Below are 12452 nucleotides of genomic sequence, written 5' to 3' on the forward strand. Positions count from 1 at the left end.
CTGACTGGCGGAAAGGAGCTGTAGTCTCCAGATATAGCCGAAGAGTTTCCCCCACGTCCAAAGGATGGACAGAATTTTCATCTTGAGATTTGAACGTGGGTAGGACAATTTCCTGGTTGACATGGAATACCGACATTACTTTCGGATTGGAGCCAAGCATCGGAACCAATACTACCCGATCAGGGAAAAACGTAAGGAATGGTTCCTTGTAACCCAAGGCACCGAGTTCAGAAACCCGTTTGGCCGAAGTAATAGCCACCAGAAAGGCTGTTTTCATGGAGATGTTTTTAAGGAAGAATGGATCCTTCTGATTCAAGGTAAGTGAGGAAAGAAACTCCAAGACCGTAGGAAGATCCCACTTAGGGAACCTGGGCTTTCTAGGAGGTCTTAACCTAGTAGCGCCTCTGAAGAACTGGCGAACCAGGGAGTGTTTCGCCCATGCAGTCCCAGTGAAGGCCGAAATGGCTGAAATTTGGACCCGAAGGGAGCTTACTGCCAATGACAGGTCCAGACCGGACTGGAGGAAGCCCAAAATATCCTGGATTCCTGGGTCAGAGACAGAGCTAGATCTGCTATCCACATAATCCTTAAACTTGGACCAGATTTTTTCATAGACCTTGTTCGTGCCGGGTCTTCTGGCACTCATCATTGTAGCGATTGCCTCGTTTGGACAACCGAGCGCTTTCAATCTTTCCCTCTCAACAGCCATGCCATGAGATGAAGCTGTGCTGGGCAGGGGTGAAGAATAGGCCCTTGGGACAGAAGGTCCGGCCTGACTGGCAGAGGTATCAGAGGAAACCACGGTCTCTTTGGCCAGAAGGGAAGAATCGCTATGATCTGCACTCTCTCTGTCCTGAGTCTGTGAAGAAACTTGAAGATGACTGGCACTGGAAGAAACGCATAGGCCGTTTGAAAATTCCAATGATCCGTCAGGGCGTCTACCCCGTAGGCCTGGGGATAACGCCACCTCGTGTAGAATCTCTCCAGTTTGGCATTGCTTGGAGATGCGAACAGATCTACCTCTGGATGGTAACCTAGAGACATGATCCATATGAAGGACTGCGGGTGCCCCCTTGTCTCTTGATGTAGGCGACGGCTGTCGTATTGTCCAGTCTTAGGAGGACCGAGGCATCGGTCGCCAGATGCTGAAAGGCCTGGAGAGCACAGAACGCTGCCCGAAGCTCCAGCACATTCGAGACCACCCCGTATGTAGGGAAGTCCCATCTGCCCTGGGCCACCTCCGACAGGCAATGCGCTCCCCATCCCGTCCTGCTGGCGTCCGAGGTCATGACCAACCAGGACGCTGGAACGATTGAATGGCAGTTTAAAAGATTCTTTCGCTGAAGCCACCAGGTTAAGCTGTCCTTCATGGACGTAGTTATCCGAATGAGGACTTCTGGATTCTCGAAATTCCATTGTTGGAGGAATCCCATCTGAAAAGGCCTCATCTTCCACTGTGCCCACTTCACCATGGGAGCCGTGGAAACCATGGTCCCAATTATCTTCATGCACTGGGACACCCGGAGATGAGAGGCTGATAATGCCGGACGAATCCTGTTGCGAATTGTCGGAATCTTCTCTAATGGAAGGGAGATAGTGCCTCTGGAAGTGTTGAAGAGGGCCCCTAGGAAGACCAACGACTTCGTGGGTTCCAGATGACTTTTTTCCAAATTCAGGAGCCACCTGAACTCTTGAAGGGTGGAAATTACTTGAGATCTGTGAAGCAGAATTTGATCCTGATGTTCTGACAGAAGGAGCAAGTCGTCCAAGTAATGGTAAAGACGAATCCCTTTTGCTCTGATCAGGGCTACTACAGCCAGTAAGATTTTGGAAAAGATTCGAGGTGATGTGGTAAGCCCGAAAGGGAGACAGGTAAATTGAAGATGCACCTGACCCACTGCGAATCGGAGAAATTTTTGCATTTCTGCTGCGACTGGGACGTGAAAGTAGGCATCTTTCAAGTCTATGGATATCATCCAATCCTCTGGCTGTACCACTTGCCGAATTGTAAAAAGTGTTTCCATCCTGAACCTCTCTTTCTTGATGAAGGTGTTTAGGTGTGTTAGGTCTATAACCGGCCTCCAAGAGCCGCTTTTCTTCAAGACCATGAAGAGCGGAGAGTAGATGCCTTGGAACCGTTCCTCGGTTGGGACAGGCACTGCCGCACCCTGGGCAACCAGGGATTCTACATATGTAAGAAGAGTTGACTTCTTCTCTTCTGAACGGGGTAAGGCCGTAGGAATGAAGCGAAGAATGGGGCTTCTGTCGAAAATCCACACATGTCCGTGTGATACGGTTCTGACGGCCCATTGATCTTCGATCGAGGCTGCCCAGACGTGCGCAAACTGAAGCAAGCGTGCGCCTACCCGCACCGTCTGGACAGGTTCGATGTCAAAAAGACTTCGTCGCCTCTCGGCTTGCTGAAGATTTTCCTTTGGAGAACTTCTGCCCTGTAGACTGAGGGCGCTTCCAGTTCTTCCTGAACTCACGACCGGGCCTGTAAAAACGGGCCTCTCTGGCACGATCAGGATTTTGTCTGTTTTGAGGTCTTCTCTGATCTATCAACCGGCGATCCTGGGGAAGGAAACCAGATTTACCACCAGTGGCACGGGTAATAGCACTGTCCAGTTTATTACCAAAGAGGGAGGAACCCTCAAAGGGAATTTTGCACCAGGCCTGCTTAGAGGCAGGGTCGGCCAACCAGGGGCGCAACCACAAGGCGCGTTTGGCCGTGACAGAGGACAGCATGACCCGCGCCGCCAAGCGGATTATATCAATGGATGCCTCACCCAAGAAAGCCGTTGCCAGTCTCAACTCCTGAATGGCTGAACTCCTGGCCACCTCTTCGGAGACACTCTGAAGTGTAGCCTCCACGCTGTCTACCCAGGCTTCCATTGCCTTGGATGTGGCTGCCAAAGCCAGAGCCGGCTTACACGCCATACCTGCGGAGAGATAAATCTTCTTAAGATCTGTGTCAATCCGCCTGTCAAGAGCGTCTTTGAATGAGACTGAGTCTTCCAATGGTAAGGTTACGTGTTTCACCAACCTCATCAAGGCCGCATCCACCGTGGGAGCGGAGTCTAGATGTTTCACCTTATCATCCTTAAAGGGATACATTCTGGAGACCTTAGATGACAAAGAGTTTCTCTTTTCAACTCCCTGCCACTCGTCTGTAATAATTTCTCCCAATTCCCCTAGGAGGGGAAAATGGGAACGCTCTTTTTTGAGATGTTTGAAGTATTTCTTCTGTTTAGCTGGGGACTCAGCTGGATCTTCCCATTTTAATGCCTCCTTAACCGCCTTAACTAGCGGTGGGACCATAGCAAGTTCAAAACCTACATTCTGGTCTACCAAATCATCTTCACTGTCTGTAGAATCTTCTGACAGACGACTTGGTTGGGAAGTACCTGGCTCCACTTCATCCCTTGGGAGGAAACCAGGAGCTTCTGAAGAGTGACCCGAAAGCCTGCTCGAATCCCAATCTCTAAGGGATTCTTTTACAATCCGCCTGACCATAGCCTCCACTGGTTGTGCAGTGTCTTGCTTTTCCCTCAAAACCCTGGAATAACAGGTATCACATAGGGATCTATCCTCAGGGATATGGGCTCGACAGCCCCAGCATGATTTCCCTGAACTGCGGTCAGAATAGCGGGATTGCCGCGGAGCGACTGAACTGGAAGTGTGCTCATGTCGTTTAGACCTGGAGCTAGACCTATGACCAGACTTTGATGAAGAATGCCGATGGGCTGAAGGAGAACGATCCTTTGATCCAGAAATAGGGCGTTGGTCAGACCTAAAAGGGCTAAATAGGGAAAGAAAAACACACTTAGGCTCCATTCCACCAGCCAACGCAAGCAGGTAAGGGTTAAGAAAAACTAGCTCACCTGTTGCGCAGGGACTGGCCACCGGGGGGTGGTGAAGCATCCATTTGCAGATAGAAGCAAAAGCCTGCACAGGAAGAAAGTAAGCATACATGTACTGACTTTCGTCTCCACACCAACCCTTTTACCCCAAATGGCACCTGGATCAAAGCATGACTCACCGCTGAAGAGCAGAGAAACAGCACGGGGAAGCCACCGCAACGCCCGCAGACATCCCATTGTAAACAGGAATGACAGCTGCTTAAATCTCCCGGGCGCCGCAAAGCCACGCCCCAAACGACGCAATATCGTCATAGGAGATCGGGAGCGATGCGCGCGCATGCGCAGACGATACCAGGGCCAAGCCTCATCCTGGACAACCAATTGAAGGTCCAGCGAGGCAGGGGGAGGAGCCTAAGCGACGATCTGGAACGCAGGAGCGCTCCACCGCACAAACAGGAAATGCAATGAAACCAAAAGAAAGTTTTATACTTTACCACCATGACGATAAACGAACAGTCTCAGGCCTGGATGAATTCATGCGTGTGTGACAGGGCACCAGGGCCTATCCGCTCAATAGCAAGGACGTATTGGCCATCAATGCAGCCCACCTCTCATTCAGGATTTACGGCATCTTCAGCATTTTAAAATAATATTGCCCGGGTCCACCCGATAAATATCGAGATTGCTGGACATAAAACAGGAGGCATCCGACATCAACAAGGTCCACACGCCACCAGCTCGCCTGAAACCGATAGACGTCCTATAAGGTAAGACTTCCTTCTCGCAGGAGGAGGACGAAAAAGGAACACGGCTCCTGGTATGGAGCAAAGATTTATGGGAGTGGGGTCCTATAGGGTAGGAGAGGAGGCGGAGCCTACCCATACGTGTGCTGCCATGGAGTCTGTCAGGAAAAAACAAATTGGCCGAAAAGGTTAAAAAATTTAGATTTTTACTTTTTTTTTGTAATTTCATATAAAAAAAATGTGAAAAATATTGTTATTTTTGCAAAATTGACGCTCTTTATTTGTTTATAGCTCATGATCAAAAAATCGCACAGGTGATCAAATACCACCAAAAGAAAGCTCTGTTTGTGGGGAAAAAAGGACGTCAAATTCGTTTAGGTACAGCGTCGCACGACCGCGCAATTGTCCGTTAAAGTCACGCAGTGCTGAATCGCAAAATAGGCCCTGGTCAGGAAGGGGGTAAAATCTTCCGGGGCTTAAGTGGTTAAACATCCTACATGTTCTTGTGTTGTAATGGGAGCGATCCTTATTGGTATATGTTTTTATCTAGTCTTATTTTGGGGCAGTCACAGCACTTTAAACTTTTCTCTATTGTTTTTGCATTTTTTTTACATATTTTGTCTAATTTTTTCAAAACAAGATTACCAAAAGAAAGCTTTATTTGCCCCCCAAAAAATTATATATGTACTTCCCCCCCGAAAAGGGGAATTTTCACTCCTCCTAGTCTAACAAGGTACTCGCTCCCAATTCTGGTCAGATCACAGTGGGGATTCCACCAGAATTTCTCCCGCCCAGGCAACTTCTGGGACACATCATAGAAGGCTGTGGGACCATTCACAAAGCACAGCGCAGCCTTTCCAGCTATGAAGCCACAAGGAGTCATAGCCAGCTGCCCACTGTTAAAGAACAATTATATTAACAGATATCATACTGCATGTACTAGCGCTTATATGATATATCTTCACAGCATATTGAATTTTTCTCCATGCCTTCTCTGCACAAGCTATAAAAAGAAGGGTTTAATGGTAATGATAGTTGTAGCAGTTGTGGATACCTAAAAAGGATAAAAACTCTAGAACCCACTGATCCTCCCTACTCCTGCCCACTTGGTGCCATTGCTACTAACCTGTACCAATACTTTGAATCCCCATTATTTCCTGCCACTAACCATAGAGGAGCAGTGTTGGGGTCATACAGAGGTATTAAGGGAACAATATCTACCCAAGTGCACTTTAGTGTCCCTCTGGCCACCACCCAGGGATAGACAGGCACATCAAAGGGCTCGGACCTCAGCCTCTGCAGTAGAAGCACTGCAGCACCTTCTTCCAGGTTCAGTAAGGGAAATAATTCTTAAAACACTATTAGGTTATCATTATGAATTTTATTAAACATTACAGTTTTGAATCTGCACATATCCTCACAGTATTCCTATTCTTTGTTTCAGTGATATCTGGTCATTGGGATGTGTGTTATATGAAATATGTACCCTAAAACATCCAGTAAGTAAGCACTCATATTTTAAAGTTCCACATAAAGGAGATCAATAGTCTCTTAAATGTGTGAATATGTATGTATGTATACTGTATATGTGATTGCATGTGTAAAGAGATCTAAATGTAAACCATTTTTATTTTTTTGCGTAAGTTAACATATAAAAACCCTTATGATTTTTAAATATCTATTAATATGCGGGCAATCTTTTTAATTAGTATACATTAATGCAGATTGAAAAAGAATACAATTATTGAATGTAAAAGAAGATTGTTTTGGTTACAATGGTAAAGACATTATTATATCACGTTAGTTGTGGCTTTTTAAATAAAAGGCGCACTTACATTTATATTTGAGCAACTGCTGCTCCTGTGACAAGGTTAACATGCTATTGATAAACGATAGTCTTGGTTGTCTAGGAGTCTACCCAGTGACATAAACTACATTCAGTATGAGAGAGAGCTTCATTATTATTATTATTATTATACATGATTTATATAGAGCCAACAATTTATGCAGCGCTTTACAATATAAAGTGGGACAGTACAATTACAATACAGTTCATTACACCCATGGGCCCTGCTCATGAAGCTTACAATCTAAAGGGAAAGAGAGGGGGAGATGGTACAAAAGTTGATAGCTGCAGGTGATGATCTAATGGAGGTAACTCGAGTACAGTTTTTAGGTGGAGGTGGGGTAGGCTTTCCTGAAAAAGTGAGTTTTCAAGGATCGCCTAAAGGCAGACAGGGTAGGAGCTGACCTGACATACTGGGGCAGGGAATTCCAGAGGATGGGAGAGGCTCTGGAGGAGTCCTGGGGGTGAGCATGGGAGGCGGTAACAAGGGAGCCAGAGAGCAAGAGGTCTTTGGAGGAGGGAAGAGGACAATTTGGGCAATATCTGCAGATATGTTTGGTGATGTAGCTGGGGCTGTATGTTCTGGTTAGTATTTTGAATACCTTTATTTATCAATATTATCCCATTCATTGTATTCATTATGTAACCTGCTTATTTTCAGGTTTATGGGATGTGTAATCCCTAATTTGTTCGTTGAATAATTATTAACATAACCCCCTAGTCACTTTGAAGAAAATAGAAGCCTTTCTGTGAAAACACATATAGTTTTAGGGTTCTGGCATTCAGGGATTTGAATTTCTGTTTCTATACATATGTAGCCATGCCTTCTTAACGCCTTATGTCTTGGAAAACATTTGCCTTCTGACAAAAAGCCAGATCTTTTTATTCTCTAGCAATCGCTATCCTGTGATGGTTGGAACTAGGTATGAACAGCTTTCTTACCTTAGACACTTTTGCTAATTAAATCAGCTTCGCAATGCATATTCAGCAACAGCACAGAAAGGCTTAACCCTATTAAATCTCATAAATTAATTTATAAACTGCAATTTTTTTCTTTCAAGTTCCAGGCAGGGAGCTGGAAAAATCTAATACTGAAGATATGCCATGGATCTTACAGCCCACTCCCTTCACAATACTCCTATGAACTACGTAGTCTCATTAGACAGATGTTCCGTAAAGACCCACGTCATCGGCCTTCCGCAAATACTATATTAACCAGAAGAGGTCTACTGAAAGTTATCAAATCTATTGTGGTTACACGGGTAAATTAATTTCACTTAAGGCTTCTTTCCAACAAAGGACTTTTTATTTAGCTTTACCTAGAGGTCAGTAGTTATCATTCTATGAGTCCCCTTTGAAGCTATTTTCTCTGACTTCTTGTCTTGGTGACCTTTGTCAATGAAAGAAGCAATTAATTTATTCTCCCTAACAGGGACAAAATCAAAACATAATTTTTCTAGTTTTTTGATAGATGTGGAAAAAGTACTTATATATATATCTACAGAGAGAGAGAGCACAGGGAGCTACTTTGGCCAACAGTCTCTGAAACAGAATATCAAGGGCAGAAACCTCATCCATGATAGTGCTGAGAACCAATTGCTGGTCTAGACCCAGATGCATGAAGGAGAAGATTTGTGCCATAGAGAAACTCCTGGGGTGGAAACCAAATTAAAGTGTGCCTTGTGATAAGTGTACTTTTCTAGATGTTAACATCATAGGAATCATGAACTCTATGAGGGCCCTGTTCCTAAGAACCTTGGCTTTAACAGCCATGCTTTTAAATCCAGTGAAGTGGAAGAAGAATCGTAAATTGGTCCTTGTGAAAGAAGATTCTGATGATCCCACACCAGTTCAGTGTACCGCATCCATTTGGGCCAGTCCAAAGTAAGAAGGTTCACATGAATACCATCCATCTTGAACCTGCAAAACAGATGAAGACATTTCAGAGGAGGAAAGGCATAGTTTAGGGTGTACTGAGCCCATAATGCCACTAGAGCTTCCACTAGAGGATCTCTATACCTGGAAACAAACCTGTCCATTTTTTTTTTTTTTTTTGAGCCTGGAAGCCTGGAGGTCCACATCTAGTATCCCCCACCTGCGACACATCCTGCAACACCTCTGGGCGTAGGGACCACTTAGCTTGGTCCTGGCACTGCCAGCAGAGTACATTTGCCTGCTAATTGACTACGCCAGGAATATAAATGGGCAAAAAGGCTGCAACATGAAGTTCTGCCCAGGACAGGATCCAATCTATCTGAGAGACCCTGATGATTGATATACACTACTACTGTGGTATTGTCTGACTGAATCTAGATTAGATGACCCTCCAGTAGGTTGCTCAGATCATCCAATGTTTCAGGATGTTGATTGAGAGAGGAAACTTCTCTAATGACCAAGTCCTCTTCAACGACAGGGTGCCCAGGGCTCCTCCCCACCCAGACTAGCTGGAATTTGTCATGAGCATTCTATCAATCCACAGCACATTGTTCCATAAAGCACAGTCTTTGTCTGTGTGTTCAATGACAAGCTGTGGTCTTGCACTAATGTTCTTTTTTATAGCAGCAAAGGCATTTTCCTGGCACACTCACAATGCAGGTAAAATTGGTGATCTCCAATCTTTCTGATTGAAGATGCATGCACTTTGACTTCAACTGTTGTAAGAGTTCCCTGCAGATCCTCCAATGCTGATTGACCTACATAATCCCTAAGGCAGTTTTAATCATTGGAATCTCATCTGGAACATTTGATTCCAATTTTCATGGATTTAAAATGATGGTAAATGTAGGGGTGTATTTACATTTTCAATGTGACAAATTAGAATTTTCATTTTTTTAAATTATGAGAATGAATTCACAATTGCAATTTTATTTGTAATTTGTTCAAGTATATCACATTTATCCGGAGGCACGGTTTAAATGAAGATCTAATATTTGCTAGTTCAAATATGTTGAAAGTGTCAACAATTTCCATGGTGTGTATCTAATGTTTCACATGACTTTAGAACCTGTAGGAGAGGGCACAGGAGCGCACTTGTGCCGTTTGTGATTAGAGTCAGCAAATAACTGGACATTTTGGGTCATCATGCATGACCATAGTTTAAACCTCAGTCAAAAGAGTGGGAGGATCCAAACACATGCAATGGAGCCAAAGAGGACTCCGCTACTCATGAAATCTGGACACTTGGTAACAAGTGAGGGTTGGATAACCTCAGTTGACTAGGATGACTGTAGATGGGCTGAAAGTAGGAGCAGAAGCAGGAAAAGGTTTCCTCAATGCTGTATGGCAGGAAAGAGTACATAGTCATTGGCAACAGCTCTGAACCTGGAAAGTTCTCTGCAGCTAACGTTAACCAGACTAGAGTCTGGAGCATGCCCTACAAGAAACCCAGTGCCTGAAGGTTGCTTACAGGCTCTCTCTGCAATGTACAGTCCAGAAGGGTCTAGCTCCAAAAGGAAAGACGTAAAAGAAGACATCTATACGCCTCGGACATTGGCAAAAATTGAGACATGCTGGTAGGAGGGGATATCCTGGGTTGGTCTACAGTTATTTTATTTATTTTTTTGCCACTATGCAGCCCTCTTGTAGGCAGCAGTATAACCCAAATGTGAAAGGCTTCTGGTGTCCCTCAACGGACGAAAAATATATTTTTTTCACATACAGTATATTGAGCATTCTAATTGTGCAGTATAACTGTGTATTCCCTTTGTCTAGTCGCAAAAGGGAAATTCATTTTACAAGTTTTATGTCACCCAAAGTTTGTAGCTGATGGCAGGCAGCTAATGCAGCCAGTCACAAAACTGTGGAAAGAGGACATAGAACAATTGTATTGATTGCACAATGGAACCAATTGTCAAGGCTTGCTTTAAATGACACTGGAGGAAATGTGTAAAGTATACAGGCATCTACACTACACCTGTGAATAATTTGTCAGTGGGCTTACAAATCTCTTTGAATCCAAACCATATATGCAAAGATGATTGCTGTGTGCGTATTGTAATGTACCATATGTAGATTGTATGGAAATGTACTGGCTATATGCAGGCATTTGGTAAAAATCTGTTATTTACAAATGATTTATTTTTTACTACTTAATAGACAGATGAGTTGTCTGAAAATTTTCCACAAGATGAATTGGCTTCAGTTATCCAGCACATAAATGAACCACCAGCACCTCCGGAAGATGGTATGAACATACTGTATATGTTGTAGAACTTCAGTCTTGCACGTGCTATAATTGAAGAACTTCTTTCTATTGCAACTATGCATTGCTCATTTTTTCTCCTATTGTTTATTAGCTGTAATGTATATTTCCAGTAGTATTCCTCGGCTCTCATGGCTTTCTGGTGGCTATTACAAGGATTAAGATTCAAAGTCTCTCATATGTCCCGATATGTTGATTACTAGAGCTGATTCTTGCAAAATTTTGTTTTGCCTATACAAAGCCGTATTCTGCAGCCTGTGTTTTTTTCTTTTTTAATAAAATAGCCAGTCTACCTAAAGTGACCGTAAACCGCAAAAATAAAAAAAAAACTGTAAAATGGTCCTCTGCAGGATAATAGCATAATGTGCTAGTAGGCATCGCATAATAGCACATAATGTAAGACTTACCTTAGAATGAAGCCCCCCAGCAGATGCGTTGTCACTGCTGACAGGTCTTCTATCTTCATCCAGTCTTCCTTCTGGGTTCGCAGGCTTCGGCTGTTTGACTGGCCGAGCCTCAATGAAGTCACTCCTGCTTACGGCTTTCTCAGATTCATTAATTTTATTGGTATCAAAACGAGGTGCAGATAAAGTAAAACCAGTAAGACAAAGAAGTTTGGCCTGAAAGGACTTGCATCACCAATACAAATAGTAAATTCCTGAATTTGGTTTGCACGGCTCTCTTAATGGATGGCATGCTGTCCACTGAGAATGCAGTGTGCATATGTTGGTAAAGTCCCCGGCTTCATGAGAAAATAGAAAATACACTATATTACCAAAAGTATTGGGACGCCTGCCTTTACACGCACATGTATTACTTACATGTATGTCTTAGTCCGTAAGGTTCAATATTGAGTTGGCCCACCCTTTGCAGCTTTAACAGCTTCAACTCTTCAGGGAAGGCTGTCCACAAGGTTTAGGAGTGTGTCTATGGGAGTGTTTGACCATTCTTCCAGAAGCATATTTGTGAGGCCAGGCACTGATGTTGGAAGAGAAGGCTTCGCTCACAGTCTCTGCTCGAATTCATCCCAAAGGTGTTCTATCGAGTTGAGGTCAGGACCCTGTGCAGGCTAGTCAAGTTCCTCCACCCCAAACTCTCTCATCCATGTCTTTGGGGACCTTGCTTTGTGCACTGGTGCGCGGTCATGTTGGAACAGGAAGGGGCCATCCCCAAACTGTTCCCACAACGTTGGGAGCGTGAAATTGCCCAAAATCTTTTGGTATACTGACGCCTTAAAGATGAAGTACAGATGAAGTAAAGCCGCTCCTGTCCCCTCCACAGCCAAGCGCTCCAGTGAGAGAGGAGGGGGCAGAGCAGAGAGCTGCTGACTGTCAGTCAGCAGCTCTCTGCTCTGGAAGCTGTGAGAATCCAGCGATCAGCAGTGTTCGATCTCAGTGTTGGAGGCACCGGGGGACAGATGTAGCATCAGACCGATGCTGCATCCACCTAGGTAAGTATGATTCTGAAATTAAAAAAAAAAAACATACATCTCTTTTAACTGGAACTGAAACTAAGGAGCCAAGCCCAACCCCTGAAAAACAACCCCACAATATAATCCCCCTCAACCAAATGATTTGGAACAGTGCAGAGGTCCATAAAGATATGGATGAGCAAGTTTGGAGTGGAGGAACTTGACTGGTCGGCACAGAAAACGGACCTCAACCCGATAGAGCACCTTTGGGATGAACTAGAGCGGAGACTGTGAGCCAGGCCTTCTTGTCCACATCAGTGCCTGATTCTATAAATGCTCTTCTGGAAGAATGGTCAAACATTTACATAGACACATTCCTAAACCTTGT

The 12452-nt window shown here is 44.4% G+C and overlaps 1 protein-coding gene across 1 annotated transcript in view; it reads left to right on the forward strand.

Moving 5' to 3' along the window:
- The window catches only part of LOC309546306 (serine/threonine-protein kinase Nek3-like), a 52373-nt gene that overhangs the window by 30293 nt on the left and 9628 nt on the right, over positions 1 to 12452 (forward strand). The window contains exons 8-10 of the mRNA XM_082245913.1: positions 6051 to 6105; positions 7514 to 7714; positions 10548 to 10635. Of these exons, the coding sequence (XP_082102039.1) occupies positions 6051 to 6105; positions 7514 to 7714; positions 10548 to 10635 (344 nt within the window). The remainder of the gene's footprint in view (positions 1 to 6050; positions 6106 to 7513; positions 7715 to 10547; positions 10636 to 12452) is intronic.

The sequence above is a fragment of the Pelophylax lessonae genome, assembly GCF_965119305.1.
Source record: "Pelophylax lessonae genome assembly, chromosome: 2".
Lineage (NCBI taxonomy): Eukaryota > Metazoa > Chordata > Amphibia > Anura > Ranidae > Pelophylax > Pelophylax lessonae.